The sequence below is a fragment of the Haliotis cracherodii genome, unplaced genomic scaffold (genome assembly GCF_022045235.1).
Source record: "Haliotis cracherodii isolate W230 unplaced genomic scaffold, xgHalCrac1.p SCAF_4, whole genome shotgun sequence".
NCBI classification, from domain to species: Eukaryota; Metazoa; Mollusca; class Gastropoda; order Lepetellida; family Haliotidae; genus Haliotis; species Haliotis cracherodii.
Window position 1 is genome coordinate 68,159,843 of NW_027266297.1, and position 24,384 is coordinate 68,184,226.

Sequence of the window (24,384 nt, forward strand, 5' to 3'; positions counted from 1 at the left end):
CCCCAGGGAATCTATTGCTCCCCCTGAAACAGGTGTTCCCCTGGGAGACTCCTGGTCCCCCTGAAACAGGTGTTCCCTAGAGAGACCCCTGGTCCCCCTGAAACAGCTGGCTTGTCCTGGGGGTTCATATATCTGTCGTTGGCACACAGGGCACTTCAACAGGGGAGGAAAACATGGGAACAAACTGTGACTGTAAACTGAAATAGAAATAAATAATATTTCTGTATAAATGCAGTGTTCTTGTACTTACCCAATGCAACACAGTACTTTAACTTCCCTACCTTTTACAAACAGACAGTACTTGAATAGAGAGACAGTTGAAACAGACTATAACATGTCTGTGCCTTGAATTATCTACCTTGGTCTGTACTCCCTCATATTCTTCACTGCATGGCAGCAGGCACAGCGTAGACGGTAAGCAGAGGAGGCGGACAAAGTCTGGGTGGGACTACAGGTGTAGCATCAGGTAAGTATAAAAACATTGCATTTATCCCGAAATGCTCATGTTTTACCCCACCTGGCACTACACAGTGGCATATTCGACTGACATGGAAGGTGGGCTTACTGTGATAAGTGCCAGTCAAGCTGAAGAAGCACAGCAACAGCGTCATCCAAGGTTCCCTCCAGGAGCAGCTCCATCCTCGTCAGGCTAGAGGATATGACTCAGGTCCTGCCATCCTGGAACAGAACAGTGGTCCGAAGGTAGAGAGAACAATGCTTGACAATGGACAAAAGCAAGGTGTTCTACATTCGGCTTGATAGCGTGACTGAGTGAATGAGTGAATATGGTTTTACACTGCTTTTAGCAATATTCCAGCATTATCACCGTGGGGAAATGGGCTTCACACATTGTATCCATGTCGGGAATCGAACCCGGGTCTTTGGCGTGACGACAGAACGCTTAAACCACTAGGTTTCCCCACCACCCTAGGGATTGAGAGAGGGAATATGGTCCCAATTAGAGGAACAATGAGCCTCGGGGACTTTTGGAGACATGTCAGAGAACGTCTGGCGTGACTGATTCCAACTCTAGGTTGTTGACAAGTTAGCGTCCAAAGAATGCATGTTGTTTCTGTGGAGAGACGTGTCTACAAATACATGGTGGGTGGCCTTGACGCTAAATATAGAGGTACCACTCATGAAATTGGATGGGACTAACCACGACTCAAAAAACGGCCGTAACTCTACAGGCAGAGTGGGAGGTACCTGTCAGGTCGAAGCGCAGAAACGGTAGGAGAAACCTCTGAAGGGGATGTACTTGAGGGTGACCCCTTGAGGTAAGATCTTGAGCCGAAGGCAACAGACTTAGTAAAGTCTGCGACTGTTGGAGGTTGAAGGGTTGACAGAGTGCTAGCGGGATCCGGACTGGATGGCTTTGAACCGATCTGGTGGAACTTGTATCAAGTTGCATTCTGTTAGAAAAAGGCTGCAGATGAAAGTGAGGTGTGAGATGGAGTAAGATCTGATTTCTCCAAGTTAAGTCCCTTTGACGTGTCAGGACCTGATGTGGCTGAGGATGCAGTCATCGATGAATGCGTTGAACACAATGATGGGCTTGATGGTACAAGTGAACAACCACGGGGCTGTGGAAATGGACGCATTTTCCACCAAAAGTGCCAGCCCCTGAAGATGAAACAGAGGAATCGACGATGCGCTGCATGAATGGGAACATGCAAGTAGACATCCTGCAGGTCCAGACTGATGAGGTGGTCCATCGGCTGGATCATGTGGCGAAGTGTATGGAGGGTGATGCAGCGGAGGAGCGAGGTTGTGTTAATTGAATAGCGCCAGATTGTGAATCATTCGCATCTTTGAACTTTTCTTGGGTACCACGAAGACGGGGTGTAAAATCCTGGCATGATGGTGGAGGCGTCCAGGGCTTCCACCGCATCATTGGCAATCAGAATGTTGACATTGGCCTGCAGAGCCCAAAAGATCTAGAGGCCAGTATCTAGGTTCCAACTGATTGGTAGTGAGAGGAGGAATGGCACGAAACTGCAGGTCGGAACCCGCGACGGAGGATCCCAGTCACAGATCCTGCAGGAACTCCCAAATCCTCCAGTTAGTTTAAAGCCTCCTTCCTACAGAAGATGGCTGGACAGGGGAAGCTGATGGAGGGTGGTGCCAGACCAAGGTTGTCGCATCAATTGAAGCAGTTGTTCTAAAAAAGCATGCTGGATTAAAAAAATCCACTGGACCAGAGGACATCGACTTGGGAGGAAGGCCCGGGGGCGCCGGCGATGACATAGAGGAAGTCTCCAAAGGCATAGAGGTGGAGGACATCGACTTGGGAGGAAGACCCGGGGTCCCGGCGATGACATAGAGGAAGTCTCTGAAGGCATAGAGGTGGAGGACATCGACTTGGGAGGAAGACCCGGGGGTGCCGGCGATGACATAGAGGAAGACTCCGAAGGCATAGAGGTGGAGGACATCGGCTTCGGAGGAAGACCCGTGGGTGCCGGCGATGACATAGAGGAAGTCTCTGAAGGCATAGAGGTGGAGGACATCGACTTGGGAGGAAGACCCGGGGGTGCCGGCGATGACATAGAGGAAGTCTCTGAAGGCATAGAGGTGGAGGACATCGACTTGGGAGGAAGACCCGGGGTCCCAGCGATGACATAGAGGAAGTCTCTGAAGGCATAGAGGTGGATGACATCGACTTGGGAGGAAGACCCGGGGGTGCCGGCGATGACATAGAGGAAGTCTCCGAAGACATAGAGGTGGAGGACATCGACTTGGGAGGAAGACCCGGGGTGCCGGCAATGACATAGAGGAAGTCTCTGAAGGCATAGAGGTGGAGGACATCGACTTGGGAGGAAGACCCAGGGGTGCCGGCGATGACTTAGAGGAAGACTCCGAAGGCATAGAGGTGGAGGACATCGGCTTCGGAGGAAGACCCGTGGGTGCCGGTGATGACATAGAGGAAGTCTACGAAGGCATAGAGGTGGAGGACATCGACTTGGGAGGAAGACCCGGGGGTGCCGGCGAAGACATAGAGGAAGTCTACGAAGGCATAGAGGTGGAGGACATCGACTTGGGAGGAAGACCCGGGGGTGCCGGCGATGACATAGAGGAAGTCTCTGAAGGCATAGAGGTGGAGGACATCGACTTGGGAGGAAGACCTGGGGGTGCCGGCGATGACATAGAGGAAGTCTCTGAAGGCATAGAGGTGGAGGACATCGACTTGGGAGGAAGACCTGGGGGTGCCGGCGAAGACATAGAGGAAGTTTCCAAAGGCATAGAGGTGGAGGACATCGACTTGGGAGGAAGACCCGGGGGTGCTGGTGTTAACATAGAGGAAGTTTCCAAAGGCATAGAGGCAGAGGATGGGTTGGCACCAGAGTAGGAGGACCTGGCATTATCTTCTGTTTTGCAAGTTGTCTTGTGCGTTTAACAAGAGCCTTTCTGTAAGATGCAAATTCTCCAATCGATATAAAAGAGCAAACAGAGCAACGAGAGCATTGCTGACAGGAAGAAGAAGTATGTATTTCCCCGACTTGGAACGTTTACACAATGCAGTACAATGCATAGAATACATTCTGCAAAGAATATAAACAGCGTAAAAGATTACCAGTTAAAGCATAAAATGTTACTGGCAAAAGGGTGAACCATGCACCCTAACACAACCACGGCGTGGAGAGTGCCTGGGAGACAACAAAAACATATGTCAGGTGATGACATTTACCAATAATTTATGAAACTATAGCAGAAATGACATTAGCACGAGAACTCGTAAACACGAGATACATGAAGCAAGATTGCAACCAAGGTGCGAAAAGTTACGCTGTTGCCTGGATAAAATATAATAAAACAAGAAAGATACCTCATATAAGTGGATACATATATCAGGGAAAGGACATAGGGCTGGAACACCACCAGAAAACTTGAAAACCTGAGGTAAGATGACTGCTCCAAGACACTCGTCTGTCTGTAAGGCAGACCGAGAAGAATATAAGGAATTAGAGGCCCAGGTGGATAACTCGTGGGTATCGGTGCACGTGCTATAGTCTGTTTCAACTGTCTCTCTGTTCCAGTACTGTCTGTTTGTAAAATGTAGGGAAGATAAAGCACTGTGTAGCGACATAAGATAAAACATCATATATTAATAATTGATATGTTAGTGTGAGTGAGTGAGTATGGTTTTACGCTGCTTTTAGCAATATTCCAGCAATATACGCCAGAAATGGGCTTCACACATTGTACCTATGTCAGGAATGGAACCTGGGTCTTCGGCGCGAGGAGCAAGCGCTTTAACCACTGGGCTACCCGATTGCCCCTGATATGTTAGAGGTTGAAAATTACTCAGTTAAAGTTTTTTAACTCTGAGCTCGCTATACCGCTGAAGACAATGTAGCTTCATGGCCCTGCGGAATCCTTATCCACATGCTGGTCTGATTGTATTGACTTATGCACAACTTCATACTCCTTTGATGGTCAACAGGACTACAAGGCTTCACTGCATAAGATATGCTATTGCATTTTCCTATTTCCAAGGAATTGAGATGTTCGTGTGACTTGATTGCACAGAATGACACAATATACTCTTTAAAAAGTTAACGGTTTTGAAACAAACATTGTCACAGTTTGAACTAAAAAGTTTCCATACTGTATACATTGTCACAGTTCGAACTAAAAAGTTTGCATACTGTATACATTGTCACAGTTCGAACTAAAATGTTTGCATACTGTATACATTGTAACAGTTCGAACTAAAAAGTTTGCATACTGTATACATTGTCACAGTTCGAACTAAAAAGTTTGCATACTGTATACATTGTGAAAGTTCGAACTAAAATGTTTGCATACTGTATACATTGTCACAGTTCGAACTAAAAAGTTTGCATACTGTATACATTGTGACAGTTCGAACTAAAAAGTTTGCATACTGTATACATTGTGACAGTTCAAACTAAAAAGTTTGCATACTGTATACATTGTGACAGTTCGAACTAAAATGTTTGCATACTGTATACATTGTCACAGTTCGAACTAAAAAGTTTGCATACTGTATACATTGTCACAGTTCGAACTAAAAAGTTTGCATACTGTATACATTGTCACAGTTCAAACTAAAAAGTTTGCATACTGTATACATTGTCACAGTTCGAACTAAAAAGTTTGCATACTGTATACATTGTCACAGTTCAAACTAAAAAGTTTGCATACTGTATACATTGTCACAGTTCGAACTAAAATGTTTGCATACTGTATACATTGTCACAGTTTGAACTAAAAAGTTTGCATACTGTATACATTGTCACAGTTCGAACTAAAAAGTTTGCATACTGTATACATTGTCACAGTTCAAACTAAAAAGTTTGCATACTGTATACATTGTCACAGTTCGAACTAAAATGTTTGCATACTGTATACATTGTCACAGTTCAAACTAAAATGTTTGCATACTGTATACATTGTCACAGTGCAAACTAAAAAGTTTGCATACTGTATACATTGTCACAGTTCGAACTAAAAAGTTTGCATACTGTATACATTGTCACAGTTCAAACTAAAAAGTTTGCATACCGTATCTCGAGATCCATGGTCTGTGCTCGGTACACCTCCCCGTCGATGTCCAGTATGTGTTCCAGTTCCTTCTGTTTTTCAGACTTCGAGGAGTTCTCATCACTGACCTTGACCTTGATCTTAAACGCTGTGACATTTTTCAGGACAGTCAACTGTGGAGCCTGCAGCTGGAATAGCACGGAAAGATTGTCAGCACAAAGTTTTGTGAGCTCCAATGAAAATATTTATTAGGTAGGCTGTAATTTTCACATTGAGGAGTGAGTGAGTGAGTGAGTGAGTGAGTGAGTGAGTGAGTATGGTATACAGAAACCTATGCATGGAGTATACAGTAACCAATGCATGGTGTATACAGTAACCAATGCATGGTGTATACAGTAACCAATGCATGGTGTATACAGTAACCAATGCATGGAATATACAGTAACCAAAGCATGGAGTATACAGTAACCAATGCATGGTGTATACAGTAACCAATGCATGGAGTATACAGTAACCAATGCATGGAGTATACAGTAACCAATGCATGGTGTATACAGTAACCAATGCATGGAGTATACAGTAACCAATGCATGGTGTACACAGTAACCAATGCATGGAGTATACAGTAACCAATGCATGGAGTATACAGTAACCAATGCATGGAGTATACAGTAACCAATGCATGGACTATACAGTAACCAATGCATGGAGTATACAGTAACCAATGCATGGTGTATACAGTAACCAATGCATGGTGTATACAGTAACTAATGCATGGTGTACACAGTAACCAATGCATGGAGTATACAGTAACCAATGCATGGAATATACAGAAACCAATGCATGGTATATACTAAATAATGCATGGAGTATACAGTAACCAATGCATGGAGTATACAGTAACCAATGCATGGAATATAATGTAACCAATGCATGGAATATACAGTAACCAATGCATGGTGTATACAGTAACCAATGCATGGAGTATACAGTAACCAATGCATGGTGTATACAGTAACCAATGCATGGAGTATACAGTAACCAATGCATGGTGTATACAGTAACCAATGCATGGTGTACACAGTAACCAATGCATGGAATATACAGTAACCAATGCATGGAATATACAGAAACCAATGCATGGTATATACTAAATAATGCATGGTGTATACAGTAACCAATGCATGGAGTATACAGTAACCAATGCATGGAATATACAGTAACCAATGCATGGAGTATACAGTAACCAATGCATGGTGTATACAGTAACCAAAGCATGGTGTATACAGTAACCAATGCATGGTGTATACAGTAACCAATGCATGGTGTACACAGTAACCAATGCATGGAGTATACAGTAACCAATGCATGGTGTATACAGTAACCAATGCATGGTGTATACAGTTACCAATGCATGGAATATACAGTAACCAATGCATGGTGTATACAGTAACCAATGCATGGAGTATACAGTAACCAATGCATGGTGTATACAGTAACCAATGCATGGTGTATACAGTAACCAATGCATGGTGTATACAGTAACCAATGCATGGTGTATACAGTAACCAATGCATGGTGTATACAGTAACCAATGCATGGTGTATACAGTAACCAATGCATGGTGTATACAGTAACCAAAGCATGGTGTATACAGTAACCAATGCATGGTGTATACAGTAACCAATGCATGGTGTACACAGTAACCAATGCATGGAGTATACAGTAACCAATGCATGGTGTATACAGTAACCAATGCATGGTGTATACAGTAACCAATGCATGGAATATACAGTAACCAATGCATGGTGTATACAGTAACCAATGCATGGAGTATACAGTAACCAAAGCATGGTGTATACAGTAACCAATGCATGGTGTATACAGTAACCAATGCATGGTGTACACAGTAACCAATGCATGGAGTATACAGTAACCAATGCATGGTGTATACAGTAACCAATGCATGGTGTATACAGTAACCAATGCATGGAATATACAGTAACCAATGCATGGTGTATACAGTAACCAATGCATGGAGTATACAGTAACCAATGCATGGAATATACAGTAACCAATGCATGGAGTATACAGTAACCAATGCATGGTGTATACAGTAACCAATGCATGGACTATACAGTAACCAATGCATGGTGTATACAGTAACCAATGCATGGAATATACAGTAACCAATGCATGGAGTATACAGTAACCAATGCATGGTGTATACAGTAACCAATGCATGGAGTATACAGTAACCAATGCATGGAATATACAGTCACCAATGCATGGAGTATACAGTCACCAATGCATGGACTATACAGTAACCAATGCATGGAGTATACAGTAACCAATGCATGGACTATACAGTTACCAATGCATGGAATATACAGTAACCAATGCATGGAGTATACAGTAACCAATGCATGGAGTATACAGTAACCAATGCATGGTGTATACAGTAACCAATGCATGGTGTATACAGTAACCAATGCATGGACTATACAGTCACCAATGCATGGAGTATACAGTAACCAATGCATGGAGTATACAGTAACCAATGCATGGAGTATACAGTAACCAATGCATGGAGTATACAGTCACCAATGCATGGAATATACAGTAACCAATGCATGGAGTATACAGTAACCAATGCATGGAGTATACAGTAACCAATGCATGGTGTATACAGTAACCAATGCATGGTGTATACAGTAACCAATGCATGGACTATACAGTAACCAATGCATGGAGTATACAGTAACCAATGCATGGAGTATACAGTCACCAATGCATGGAATATACAGTCACCAATGCATGGAGTATACAGTAACCAATGCATGGAGTATACAGTAACCAATGCATGGAGTATACAGTAACCAATGCATGGAGTATACAGTAACCAATGCATGGAGTATACAGTAACCAATGCATGGAGTATACAGTAACCAATGCATGGAGTATACAGTAACCAATGCATGGAGTATACAGTAACCAATGCATGGAGTATACAGTCACCAATGCATGGAATATACAGTAACCAATGCATGGAGTATACAGTAACCAATGCATGGAGTATACAGTAACCAATGCATGGTGTATACAGTAACCAATGCATGGTGTATACAGTAACCAATGCATGGACTATACAGTAACCAATGCATGGAGTATACAGTAACCAATGCATGGAGTATACAGTCACCAATGCATGGAGTATACAGTAACCAATGCATGGAGTATACAGTAACCAATGCATGGTGTATACAGTAACCAATGCATGGACTATACAGTAACCAATGCATGGTGTATACAGTAACCAATGCATGGTGTATACAGTAACCAATGCATGGACTATACAGTAACCAATGCATGGAGTATACAGTAACCAATGCATGGAGTATACAGTCACCAATGCATGGAGTATACAGTAACCAATGCATGGAGTATACAGTAACCAATGCATGGAGTATACAGTCACCAATGCATGGAATATACAGTCACCAATGCATGGAGTATACAGTAACCAATGCATGGAGTATACAGTCACCAATGCATGGAATATACAGTCACCAATGCATGGAATATACAGTCACCAATGCATGGAATATAATGTAACCAATGCATGGAATATACAGTCACCAATGCATGGAATATACAGTCACCAATGCATGGAATATAATGTAACCAATGCATGGAATATACAGTAACCAAAGCATGGAGTATACAGTAACCAATGCATGGAATATACAGTAACCAATGCATGGAGTATACAGTCACCAATGCATGGAATATAATGTAACCAGACTTACACTCTCTTTCTTCCCAGTCAGCGCCCCCAGAATGACCTTGAGGTGGCTGATTCCTCCACAGTGCTGAGACAGCAGAACGGTGATGGTCTGTGACGAGGGGTCCATTACGAGCTGCTCCCCGGCAGTGTTGAGATCACAGACAAACATGGAGACATCCATGTACTCCCTCGTCTCCAGTCTCCGCCATCCTGCGACACAAGAACAAGGCTACATGCCGAAGCAATCTGTCTGTCAGTTTAAGTGCATCGTTGCTCACAATATCTGGTTTGTATGGTCCGGAATCGATTATTTACAGACCACCATCATATACAGTAAACTAGGGTTATAATGAACTCATGGGACTACTAATTTTAGTTTGTTGTAACCGTAGTTCGTAATAAGCTTACAGTAAACTACGGTTATAACGAACTCAAAGGGACCACTAATTTTAGTTTATTTTAGCATTAGTTTGTTATATGCATATGTATAGCATATATATACAGCAGTGGCTGGGACCCAAAAATAAGTTCATATGTGTCAGTTCGTTATAAGCGTGTTCATTATAAATGTAGTTTACTGTATATACATCATATATACAGCAAATGGTCGGGACAAAAAAAACCCAGTTAATTATATCCGTCAGTTTGTTATAAGTGACTTTGTCATAAATGGTACAACGCTCCTGTAGACAGCATAGACTGGTACAACAAAGTCTCTATGAAGGTTCTATACCATGATACAATGCAGTGATAGCATGGACTGGTACAACACAGTCTCTATGAAGGTTCTGTACCGTGATACAATGCACTGATAGCATGGACTGGTACAACACAGTCTCTATGAAGGTTCTGTACCATGATACAATGCAGTGATAGCATGGACTGGTACAACACAGTCTCTATGAAGGTTCTGTACCATGATACAATGCACTGATAGCATGGACTGGTATAACACAGTCTCTATGAAGGTTCTGTACCATGATACAATGCAGTGATAGCATGGACTGGTACAACACAGTCTCTATGAAAGTTCTGTACCATGATACAATGCACTGATAGCATGGACTGGTACAACACAGTCTCTATGAAGGTTCTGTACCATGATACAATGCACTGATAGCATGGACTGGTACAACACAGTCTCTATGAAGGTTCTGTACCATGATACAATGCACTGATAGCATGGACTGGTACAACACAGTCTCTATGAAGGTTCTGTACCATGATACAATGCAGTGATAGCATGGACTGGTACAACACAGTCTCTATGAAGGTTCTATACTACCAAATATCATTCATTTGGTAACAAGCCTTGTGACTGCATACCTAGCTCTGTGGGAGAGGCGGCAGCTCCTTCTGACTCCGCCCTGAAACACACAGTGTCAAACACAATTGCAGCATGAGTAAGTCGATACCCCAACATCTGGAGCAGATACACCTCTCTACCTCTACATCTGGCACTCTACTCTACATCTGGCACTCTACATCTGGCACTCTACATCTGACACTCTACATCTGGCACTCTACTCTACATCTGGCACTCTACTCTACATCTGGCACTCTACATCTGGCACTCTACATCTGGCACTCTACATCTGGCACTCTACACCTGACACTCTACACCTGACACTTTACATCTGGCTCTCTACATCTGGCACTCTACACCTGGCACTCTACATCTGGCGCTCTACACCTGACACTCTACACCTGGCACTCTACATCTGGCACTCTACATCTGACACTCTACATCTGGCACTCTACACCTGATGCTCTACATCTGGCACACTACATCTGGCACTCTACATCTACATCGGGCACTCTTTATCCCACTATCTGACAGCCTATGTCTACACAAAGCATTATTACCCACGCTTGTCCTGTGTGTTGTTCTCAAGACTCGGTGCCTCGAGCACCTGGATGTCCGCCTCATACACACGCCTGCTGCCAAACATACTGGTTAGCAACACATCTGGAAATGTAAACCAAAATGTCACCCACCACAAGTGTTACCCATCATCCACCAACACACTGTTGCTATAGGTATTCCACTGGCTGTGTTACCCTCGGACAGTGTTTGTCATAGGTCTCTCCGGCAACGGGTCAGGTGACGAGCAGCTCTCCAAGTGGGCAACAAAGATATCTAGCCTACACTGGTGAGGTGAGGTGAGGTGAGGTGAGGTGAGGTGAGGTGAAATTAGGTGAGGTGAAATTAGGTGAGGTGAGGTGAGGTGTGCTGAGGTGAGGTGAAATTAGGTGAGGTGTGCTGAGGTGAGGTGAAGTTAGGTGAGGTGAGGTGAGGTGAGGTGTGCTGAGGTGAGGTGAGGTGAAGTGAAGTGAGATGAGGTGAGGTGAAGTGAAGTGAGATGAGGTGAGGTGTGCTGAGGTGACTGACTGACTGAGTATGGTTTTACCCCGCTTTTAGCAATAACCCAGCAATATCACGGCGGGGGACACCAGAAATGGGCTTCACACATTGTACCCATGTCGGGAATTAAACCCGGGTCTTCGGCGTGACGAGCGAACGCTTTAACCACTAGGCTACCCGACCGCCCCTGTGGTGAGGTGAGGTGAGGTGAGGTGAGGTGAGGTGAGGTGAAATGGAGTTTAACTCTGCGTCCAAGGTTATTGCTCTTATATAGCGTGTGTGTTTGTGTGTGACTGCTTGAACTAGCCTGAACTAACGCCGATTTCAATAAATGCCCTGGGACAACCAGATGCTTGGAGTGAGTGAGAGAGTTTTGTTTCACAATATTTTACTCATAGGTCATGTCAGCTTAACTTGAAAAGTGGTTCAGATGTTTGTGCTTTGATGAAGCCAATGAGCATGGATGTTATGCCAAGAGACCAGGATACTGATCCAGGATCCTGGCACAACCAAGGGAGGCAACTCTGTACACCCACAGAAACCATTGAAACTATGCCACTGATGGGTGAAAATCTTAAAATGTGTATTGATTCATAGTGTGAAATACCGGACACTAACATTCTTGAGAGATACAGGAGAAAGAATGGCAACCTACAAGGATATCTAAATGTCTTCATCCATCGCTTCTCATCCGTCTTTTTAATCACGTCGCTGAAGAATCCATAGGCAAAGAGAAGACCGCTGAAGCACACCAGCTTGCCTGGTTCATAGATACCGAATATGTTGAAATTGTTCACCTCCCCTGCCAAAACACAAAAACACAGACTCGACCTTCATTTTAATGTCATACAAGAATATACAGGTACATGAAAATAAGTAGCACTTTTCCACACAACAGACATTCTAACTGTTTCCACACAACAGACATTCTTACTGTTTCCACACAACAGACATTCTTACTGTTTCCACACAACAGACATTCTTACTGTTTCCACACAACAGACATTCCAACTGTTTCCACACAACAGACATTCTAACTGTTTCCACACAACAGACATTCTTACTGTTTCCACACAACATACATTCTAACTGTTTCCACACAACAGACATTCTTACTGTTTCCACACAACAGACATTCTTACTGTTTCCACACAACAGACATTCTAACTGTTTCCACACAACAGACATTCTAACTGTTTCCACACAACAGACATTCTTACTGTTTCCACACAACAGACATTCTTACTGTTTCCACACAACAGACATTCTTACTGTTTCCACACAACAGACATTCTTACTGTTTCCACACAACAGACATTCCAACTGTTTCCACACAACAGACATTCTTACTGTTTCCACACAACAGACATTCCAACTGTTTCCACACAACAGACATTCTTACTGTTTCCACACAACAGACATTCTAACTGTTTCCACACAACAGACATTCTAACTGTTTCCACACAACAGACATTCTAACTGTTTCCACACAACAGACATTCTTACTGTTTCCACACAACAGACATTCTAACTGTTTCCACACAACGGACATTCTTACTGTTTCCACACAACAGACATTCTAACTGTTTCCACACCACAGACATTCTTACTGTTTCCACACAACAGACATTCTAACTGTTTCCACACAACAGACATTCTTACTGTTTCCACACAACAGACATTCTTACTGTTTCCACACAACAGACATTCCAACTGTTTCCACACAACAGACATTCCAACTGTTTCCACACAACAGACATTCTAACTGTTTCCACACAACAGACATTCTAACTGTTTCCACACAACAGACATTCTTACTGTTTCCACACAACAGACATTCTTACTGTTTCCACACAACAGACATTCTAACTGTTTCCACACAACAGACATTCCAACTGTTTCCACACAAAAGACATTCTTACTGTTTCCACACAACAGACATTCTTACTGTTTCCACACAACAGACATTCCAACTGTTTCCACACAACAGACATTCTAACTGTTTCCACACAACAGACATTCTTACTGTTTCCACACAACAGACATTCTTACTGTTTCCACACAACAGACATTCTTACTGTTTCCACACAACAGACATTCCAACTGTTTCCACACAACAGACATTCTAACTGTTTCCACACAACAGACATTCTAACTGTTTCCACACAACAGACATTCTTACTGTTTCCACACAACAGACATTCTTACTGTTTCCACACAACAGACATTCTAACTGTTTCCACACAACAGACATTCCAACTGTTTCCACACAAAAGACATTCTTAGTGTTTCCACACAACAGACATTCTTACTGTTTCCACACAACAGACATTCCAACTGTTTCCACACAACAGACATTCCAACTGTTTCCACACAACAGACATTCTTACTGTTTCCACACAACAGACATTCTTACTGTTTCCACACAACAGACATTCTTACTGTTTCCACACAACAGACATTCTTACTGTTTCCACACAACAGACATTCTAACTGCATGTATACTAAGAAATAGCTGTTATGTAAGGAATGCATGTTTGCCTATATTTTAGTTACATGATGTTTATAATAAATGGCGTGTGTGAGGAAGATATCATTGTTATATTCTTTAAATGTTAAACAACAATGTGATAGCGGCAAACGTCCAATCAAAGCTTACCTCTGATTACATGTAGGGCTGCAGTCTCAACATCGTTAACACCACACGCCCAACTTGTAACACCATTGCCTGTACCTTGATAGTGAAGATGAGAGAGCATTAAAGACACCATTGTTTGTTTGTTTGTTGTTTAACGCTGAACTCAGCAATAATCCAGCTGTATGACGGCAGACTGTAAACAATCGAATCTGGGCCAGACAAGCCAGTGAATGACATCACGAGCATCGATCCACGGAATTGGGATCGATGACATGCATCAACAAAGTCACTGAGCATGACCACCCGATCCTGTTAGTCGCCTCGCAGACAAGCGTCGTCGCCTTTTACGGCAAGCATAGGTTGCTGTAGACCTGTTCCACTCTGGATCTTCACGGGTCAAAGGCACCATTGACTGTACCTTGATAGAGTAAGATCAGAGACCATTACAGACACCATAAGGCCAGAACCTTAATTTTCCTACAGTAAAATCAAACAAAACTAATAATACAAATGTCTTACATCTTGTACAGATATTACAAATTTGCGAAACTAATTTGTACACAGCAATAAGCACCTGCTGGGATAATGCCAAACTTGATATCTAGCGGCTTGAGGACAGACTCTGGATTATTGACGTTGATGCCAGCCTCTTTCTGGTTCCGTTGGATGAGTGTGTTGAGTGCCTCCTGGTACATTCCGTCTCCTCCCACTGTCACGATGCTGGAGACACACAAGACTGCTGACACGAGAAATCAACCTCTGGATACCTCCCCAACAGGACACCCACCAGTCACCACTGGCCGTATGTTTGTTAGCTCACCTGACAATGCATTCTAACATGCTTCGCGAAAAAGATCAAAGGCATCAACTATGCGGGGATAAAGTACACTATACGTTATAATTGACGGACGCCATGGCACTGTTCCAATTGTTTGTTTGTTGTTTAACACTGCACTCAGCAATATTCCAGCTTTATGACGGTGGTCTGTAAATAATCGAGTCTGGACTAGACAATCCAGTGATTGATATGAGCATCGATCAACGCAATTGAGATATGATGACATGCATCAGCGAGCCTGACCACCAGATCCCGTTATTTGCCTCTTACGTCAAGCATAGTTGCCTTTTACAAGCATGGGTTGCTGAAGACTTATTCTAACCCGGTCTTCGCGGGTCAAAAGCTATGCTTTACAGACACTTAAATATGTGTCACCAAAGTGAAATTGCATGGGCAATAAAAATCAAAGTATCTTCAAAACTGGAAAAGATATCTTAGACCCACAATACAAATTGTTTACAATGGAAACTAAACATCGAACAGAAACAGTTACGCAGCTTTAGGAGAGGCTATCAAAAGGAAGGTGCAGGCCAAGTTACTCCATCATTAATGTTGTGGTATAAATTCAAGCAGGTCTAAGATGTGCAGAGCAACAAGACAGCATTTTCACTTCTTTTAGAAGTGTGTCAGTTCCTGCTTCAAGCCCAAACATCTGTTGGCCAGTTGTTCAGGGCTCACTTCCTCGTAACAGACTTCCTAAAAGCAAATCATCCTGTGACAACAATAACCTTGAAAACGACCTTTGCAGTGAAATGACCTTTGTGCTTTAGATATCTGAAAATCAGCATGCATGTTCCTTCGTATTAGAACAACCTTTTTTGTAGAAATCATTGTGATTACTAACCCTTCCACATTGGAGAAGTCAAAGTTGTTGATAATTTCTTCTGCATGTCTGGCCCTTTCTGTAACTGCAACAGTGAGTGAGTGAGTGAGTGAGTGAGTGAGTGAGTGAGTGAGGGAGAGAGTGAGTGAGTGAGGGAGAGAGAGAGAGAGTGAGGGAGGGAGTGAGTGAGTAAGGGAGGGAGAGTGAGTGAGTGAGAGTGAGTGAGTGAGTGAGTGAGTGAGTGAGAGAGAGGAGTGAGTGAGTGAGTGAGTGAGTGAGTGAGTGAGAGAGAGAGGAGTGAGTGAGTGAGTGAGTGAGTGAGTGAGTGTGAGTGAGTGAGTGAGTGAGTGAGTGAAGGAGTGAGTTAGAGTGAGTGAGTGAGTGAGTGAGTGAAGGAGTGAGTTAGAGTGAGTGAGTGAGTGAGTGAGTGAGAGAGTGAGAGAGAGAGAGTGAGTGAGTGAGTGAGTGAGTGAGCTAAGTCACCGCGTCATACAAACATGACCTATTCCGCTTCAATATGTTCATGTTCACGTTTACTGCAAAACGGAGACTATAGACAATTATTACAGTTCCAAGAAAAATGGGTGAACCTTCTGGACATAACCTTGTCATCTTCCATTCACCACTTACTGGATCAGGTGGATCCTGACACAGCTAGGGGAGGCAACTCTGCACAGTAGACTGCAGTGAAGTAGATCGCAGACCTACTTGTGCTTCATTATGAATCAGCCTCCACAGCTGGATTACAAACTTAAGTCCTCATATATACAAAGAAGAAGTTGCTTTTTCATATATTGTGTCTACTTTGTCCAGATATACAATGAACTTTTATACCCAGACAGTGTAACAACAGAACTAATGTTTCTTGTTTGTTTGTTTGTTGTTTAATGCCTCCCTCAGCAATATTCCAGCTATATGACGGCGGTCTGTGTAAAAAATTGAGTCTGGACTAGACAATCAAGTGATTGATATCATGGGCATCGATCCACACAATTAGGATCAATGACATAGATCAACCAAGTCAGCGAGTCTGACCACCCGATCCCGTTAGTGGCCTCTTACGACAAGCATAGTCACCTTTCACAGAAAGCATGGGTTACTGAAGACATATTCTACCCCGGATCTTCACGGATCCAGAACTAATTTACATTCCTCAGTATGGATCCAGTGGTGCATGCTCAAGGTCATAACTTTGCATTGGGGAATAAAATCAAAATTCACTGTCTGCATGTATTATAATCACACCCCTCTACTCGGCTGTATTATTGGGGAAATAGTGTGCACAATACTGGAAAATGTGGTACTGACTGAAAACATGAGTGTTAATCCCTGCCGTCTTGAAGAGACCTGCCACCTTCTTCTCGTAGATCTTTTGACCTTGACCCTTGCCCCCGATTGGGTTCACTATCACAAGCAGGCTTTTAGGGGTTGCTGCACAAAACAGAACAAACAACAAATTATATTGGAAGTGTTGGAATTCATTTCATCAAATTCTGTCATGACGTCCACCACAAGCAGAGAAACCCACCTGGTCGATACTTGGCTTGTATCTGGACAACCCATGCACTGACGTCACCTTCCTTCACATCAAACTTCTTCTCAGCTGCCCTCCACTTCTTATCCTTTCTGCGGGATATAAAGTGGATGGTGAAGCTCTTGCCTGCACCATTCACCTGAGTTGTCTCCCCCTGGCCATCTGTCACAAGGCCATAGATGTCACTCCAAGGGAGGCTGACCTCTACAATAAAACAGTGAGCAAAGGGTTCAACATATCTCCTCAAAGTTAGATAAATACTGACCAACAAAATCTTGCCTGTCAACTTAGGAAACTAAATGTGATAACCAATTTATAATGTGGAAAACTAGGGACTACTCCCAACGAACCAAGGGTCCGTGGGACTGACCATTTCATAGTTGGGAGTGGGCAACTGTAAAAATGACCAGTCCCCCCTAATTTTTGTCAGTCCCAACTTTCAACAAATAAAAAAATGCATGAAAATGACCTGGCTTAAATTCTTTTAACATGTTTGATTGCACAGACATCATCTCTGAAGTAACTTACATCTGCACATCATTCCCACAAAGGTAAGTCACAATTTTCTCCCTTTTTTGAATATTTCGAGACGAAGTCACTATAAATACATATTTAACCTCAAAGCAAAGCGAAATGTTGTTATTTGCACTGACAACAGACAACAGGAAACCCGGATGGAAACAGACAAGCTGACTTTTGAAAAACCGAGAGCCAATGTTTTATTCAACAACAAAGATATATAAGGTACTCTATTTGCAGTCACATGAATTACTGGTCCAAGCCTTATTTTACCAGTACAAAACTGGCAATTACCGGTAAGCGGGAACACTGAATCCAGCATCAGATAACACTGGTCAAATCCAAATAGTCTGCAGCTCACTTCAGACAAGTGGTTTGAATAAAACATTTGGCTAGAAAACTATAAGTCCTGGATTGTCACTCATCTAGGCCTAATAGACAAGTGGACTTGTGTCTGTGTCCAACCCTGTAATCCTAATCGTTTCCCACCATCCAAACCTGGGCAAAGTCTCACATTTCCCACCTATACAGTCGTAACTAACAAGATGGTGTATTCAACACAATGTTAACATTGGATGTATCTAATTGTTTTCAAAATGGAACTTGTGACTTACGTACCATCAGGTCTGGACCCTGTTCGACAAAGCGATCGTAGCGGTAAGATGATTGTAACTCCAATACTTTAACATAGACTTACGACAGTCATAGCACTATGATCACGCTACAAGAGAGTACGCCACTTTTGGCAATATTCAACCAATGTCGCGACAGGGAACACCAGCAGGGAACACCAGACATGGGCTTCACACATTGTACCCATATGGAGAACCCAGGCCTTCGGCGTGATGATCAACTGCTTTAACCACTAGGTTACCCAGCCTCCCCCTTTAGCCTTGTGCTTAAAGAAACAACAGATTGAGAATATCATTTTGAACAAATTGAAAGCAACACTGATGCATTGATCTTTGTTCTGATTTAAAAAACTAATCTGATCATACAAACATTCTCTTTAGAATGACATCCGAGTTGTCAGAGATTTCTAAAACAACAAGGTCCAGTTTGCATCATGGTGGGAGTTTTGAATTTGATCAATTGCATTTCTAATCCACATTCAGTTCAAATAGCTGCAAACAAACAGTCACATGTCGGGCTCAACTATTTCTACACTCAAGTGAAATATTGGCAATTATTATGCCTCAAAGATTGACCAATCAGAGCGCAGAACTATTAACCCCATAGGAGCCTTTATTATGCCTCAAAGTGAGATTGACCAATCAGAGAGCAGAACTACTGACCCCACATTAGCCTGTATACCGTCCGTAAAAAAACAAGATGGTTGATACTGACCTAATATGAAACCGTATTCCATCCGTAACGGCCATCTTGGATTTTCCAACACCCACTTCACATATTTCACATGGAAATGCTTTACAGATATTCTTTATTTGACACTCTTTTGTGTTTTACTTTAATTAATTGTGACGTGCAAGGACGTTAATCTGTTTTTAAATCACGTTCGTGACCTTATTGATAAAAATTATAGTTTAAATTTTCAACAAGGTTTGGCCGCTAAGGTTTAAAGAGTGGTCTCCCTTTGACATCAGCAATGGCTGTCAATTGCTTTACAAGTCACACCAATGAGGAAATCTCTGATAAAAGGCAAAATGTGCGATATGGATGCCAGAGAGCGTAAACTTATTGGCATAATAAATTCGTTTTGGTGTCTTTAGTTGCCATATACGGTGTCATATTAGGTTAGTAGAAAAATATTGGGCGAGGCGTCAGCCTAATATGACACCATATATGGCAACTAAAGACACCATAACAAATCCAGCCAGATACTGAATTGTAACCATGTTATCTTATCTTAACAGTAAAAAGCTGTATAACATGTTGACGTGTAAAACAGTAAATGCATATACTTTTAACACATTCTTTTGGTCTATGTGACGAGTGAAGGTTTTAACCACTAGGTTACCCGACCACCCTTAGATACAGTGTGGTGGAACTATATTCGGTGGTATTTTCAGCTATTAAGAAGGGAAAGCGTAAAATGAGTTGTTTGACGTTGGAGTTCGGCTGAAATGTCATATTCAAAGAAATTAATGCCACTGCAGTGCACCTGATTTTTGTCTTATTTTCAAATTGCAATATTTAAATCAAAGATTTGGTGCCATTGGGTGAAATACAATTAAGAACTGACTTTCACTTTGTGTGAGTTCATTGGAGAATGAACCTTCATAGAGTGATGGTCAAACTATATGAACATCAGAGCTTGCGACGACGTTCACACAATGTTTGGCCCTCACTCTATAAAGCCAATTCTTATAAAAAAATTCTCACAATATTTTACCTCAAAGGATGGAGGCCTAAATCTATACACTATTTTATTTAGTTCCTGTGACTTCATGTTTACACTGACAGCCATACAACAACCAGCTGTATGGCAGAATAAAATAGTTGCTCAAAAGCTGACATGAGCATATGTATGCACAAATTACTCTTCAAAAACATCTGACATCAAATTGTGTTGTTCATACACTTATGACCGTCAATTTTGCAGTCATGTGATGGACCTCTCGTCCATTAAAAAGCTGTACATCATGTAAACTTCAAATTAAAAAATGATTAACATATGAATCCAGATGTAATCTACCTGCGGGTTCCTTCTTCTGATTGGTCAGCTGCCAGCGCAGGCCGTCAGGTGACAGGTGTACACGGTATTCCTGTCCACCGCTCAGCAGATCCCCACTCAACAACACAGATGCCTCCGCCATTACCACACAAGTCGGCTGCTGTCTTCCTGGGCTGGAGGAGAAACATATCCATGTAGCAACAGCCTATTATATGTGACGCTTACCTCCACACAAGTCTGCTGCTGTCTTCCTGGGCTGGAGGAGAAACATATCCATGTAGCAACAGCCTATTATATGTGACTCTTACCTCCACACAAGTCGGCTGCTGTCTTCCTGGGCTGGAGGAGAAACATATCCATGTAGCTACAGCCTATTATATGTGACTCTTACCTCCACACAAGTCGGCTGCTGTCTTCCTGGGCTGGAGGAGAAACATATCCACGTATCTACAGCCTATTATATGTGACTCTTACCTCCACACAAGTCTGCTGCTGTCTTCCTGGGCTGGAGGAGAAACATATCCATGTAGCAACAGCCTATTATATGTGACTCTTACCTCCACACAAGTCGGCTGCTGTCTTCCTTGGCTGGAGGAGAAACATATCCATGTAGCAACAGCCTATTATATGTGACTCTTACCTCCACACAAGTCGGCTGCTGTCTTCCTGGGCTGGAGGAGAAACATATCCATGTAGCTACAGCCTATTATATGTGACTCTTACCTCCACACAAGTCTGCTGCTGTCTTCCTGGGCTGGAGGAGAACATATCCATGTAGCTACAGCCTATTATATGTGACACTTACCTCCACACAAGTCTGCTGCTGTCTTCCTGGGCTGGAGGAGAAACATATCCATGTAGCAACAGCCTATTATATGTGACTCTTACCTCCACACAAGTCGGCTGCTGTCTTCCTGGGCTGGAGGAGAAACATATCCATGTAGCTACAGCCTATTATATGTGACTCTTACCTCCACACAAGTCGGCTGCTGTCTTCCTGGGCTGGAGGAGAAACATATCCACGTATCTACAGCCTATTATATGTGACTCTTACCTCCACACAAGTCTGCTGCTGTCTTCCTGGGCTGGAGGAGAAACATATCCATGTAGCAACAGCCTATTATATGTGACTCTTACCTCCACACAAGTCGGCTGCTGTTTTCCTGGGCTGGAGGAGAAACATATCCATGTAGCAACAGCCTATTATATGTGACTCTTACCTCCACACAAGTCGGCTGCTGTCTTCCTGGGCTGGAGGAGAAACATATCCATGTATCTACAGCCTATTATATGTAATGCTTACCTCCACACAAGTCTGCTGCTGTCTTCAGGGGCTGGAGGAGAAACATATCCATGTATCTACAGCCTATTATATGTGACTCTTACCTCCACACAAGTCTGCTGCTGTCTTCCTGGGCTGGAGGAGACACATATCCATGTATCTACAGCCTATTATATGTGACTCTTACCTCCACACAAGTCTGCTGCTGTCTTCCTGGGCTGGAGGAGAAACATATCCATGTATCTACAGCCTATTATATGTGACTCTTACCTCCACACAAGTCTGCTGCTGTCTTCCTGGGCTGGAGGAGAAACATATCCATGTAGCAACAGCCTATTATATGTGACTCTTACCTCCACACAAGTCTGCTGCTGTCTTCCTGGGCTGGAGGAGAACATATCCATGTAGCTACAGCCTATTATATGTGACACTTACCTCCACACAAGTCTGCTGCTGTCTTCCTGGGCTGGAGGAGAACATATCCATGTAGCTACAGCCTATTATATGTGACTCTTACCTCCACACAAGTCTGCTGCTGTCTTCCTGGGCTGGAGGAGAAACATATCCATGTATCTACAGCCTATTATATGTGACACTTACCTCCACACAAGTCTGCTGCTGTCTTCCTGGGCTGGAGGAGAAACATATCCATGTATCTACAGCCTATTATATGTGACTCTTACCTCCACACAAGTCTGCTGCTGTCTTCCTGGGCTGGAGGAGAAACATATCCATGTATCTACAGCCTATTATATGTGACACTTACCTCCACACAAGTCTGCTGCTGTCTTCCTGGGCTGGAGGAGAAACATATCCATGTAGCTACAGCCTATTATATGTGACGCTTCCTTCCTGGGGAGGCAATACATGGTGCTCATGCCATCAACCACTAGTTTGTCTGATTCAAACTTTTTGACCAACATTGTCCATGACCCAGCTGTAACATTGACGACTGTGTACAGAACAATATTCTCCCAATCAGAACTTCTTTTTTTGTTTATCACTTTATTTCTCTTTTCTTGGGTACAGATACTGGTAGGCCATTTTATTTCTTTAATATATTACATTGTTGTTCAATATGAGAATATGAAGTTAATCTATTGTGATACATAATAAATACACGTAGGATAGGCAAATTTGTCAATTCAGGATGGTTATGCATGATAATTTATCGTATTCACATTTCGTGTATGAGACATATTTTTGCTTATGATATACGCTTTAGAGATATTTTTGGTTCGTTAATATAAGGGACAGAGTTTCAGCATTTCTTTTAGTGTATATATATTGCTTTGTTGCAATATAAATTAGATTCAAGGTTATGGATTGTCCAGATTTCTGGATCGTAGTGTCGGCGGAAGCACAATACAAAGCAGGCTACCTAAACACTTACCAGTTACCAATTCAGGGAGAATCTGGGATTCAACCCAATGATCAGCAGATCCTAGCAAGGGAAGGGGAGACAACTCTACACAGCAAGTTGTGGCTGGTTAAGCCACTGGGCTACCTATGTCCTACACAAGTATGATTGAGATAACACAACAAAATGTCTGCAAAAGTCTTGTGTACTAGATCTATACCCAGCTTTAACAATCTGTTGTATACAAGACAGACATCATTCATACTACATCTGCTCAGTGAGTGTCAGTTAATTGATTAGTGCTACCTGGATTAATTAACTACCTGTGCTGTGTAACACCTGATATCACTCAGGTATATATAGGAAGTTAGTGAGGGCACAGGGCCACAGGGCCACGGATTGCCATACTATACTGACTGTACTGATTACATTTAAAAAAGAGCTTTTTTTAATGTAATCAGTACAGTCAGTTTGGTATGGCTATCCGTGGCCCTGTGAGTGAGGGTGTGTGTGTCTCGTAATCTGTCTCTGGCAATGACACCTCAATGTGTACGAAATGGTGTGGAAATGTCACCTCGCTGGGGTCAGAAAAACAATGACGTACCCGACATCACGGCAATTTCAATGTCAATTTCGTGAAAAAAGCATTGGCAAAAAAGTTATAAATTACGAGTCCGACGTCACGTCGACAGAAGCGGTATATCGAGTTCCTGAAGGTGTCACTATAACCTGTCGTTCATATCAGAGGCAGATGCGCCCATACCGTTGTTGATTGGATAGTATGCATGCATCTGAGGAAATCCAGATCTTTAAAAACAGTCAGTAACCTTAATTTTAAACTTCGTAAACATAATCAGATCATGATTGACATATATTGTGCTTTGAACTGAGAAACTTACCGAACAGGCTAAGTGGCGATAACTATTCCAAGGGAGGCAACTACGTATGGCTTGCTATCAAGGACCAGTCAGTTACGAACAGGCTCGTGCAGTAGCTCCTACCAGAGCGTACGAAACGATAATCTTGTCTAACATCATCATAAATACAGCTAGTCTTACAAAATTGAAAGACGCTGTAATCAATGTAATCTTTGCAGCG

The 24,384-nt window shown here is 42.7% G+C and overlaps 1 protein-coding gene and 1 pseudogene across 1 annotated transcript; both read right to left on the minus strand.

Moving 5' to 3' along the window:
- LOC139478869 (ceramide kinase-like) lies at window positions 1-24,206 on the minus strand. Its single transcript, XM_071261539.1, has 13 exons — window positions 24,186-24,206; window positions 20,666-20,817; window positions 17,485-17,694; window positions 17,265-17,387; window positions 15,978-16,041; window positions 14,870-15,015; window positions 14,317-14,391; window positions 12,313-12,459; window positions 11,159-11,261; window positions 10,619-10,659; window positions 9,315-9,502; window positions 5,527-5,693; window positions 1-197 (listed from the first exon to the last, which is right to left on the minus strand). The coding sequence occupies exons 2-13, from the start codon at window positions 20,784-20,786 to the stop codon at window positions 125-127; spliced, it is 1,458 nt and encodes a 485-aa protein (XP_071117640.1). The 5' UTR covers window positions 20,787-20,817; window positions 24,186-24,206; the 3' UTR covers window positions 1-124.
- On the minus strand, window positions 2,082-3,612 carry LOC139478325 (uncharacterized; annotated as a pseudogene).
- Window positions 24,207-24,384: the final 178 nt, after the last annotated feature.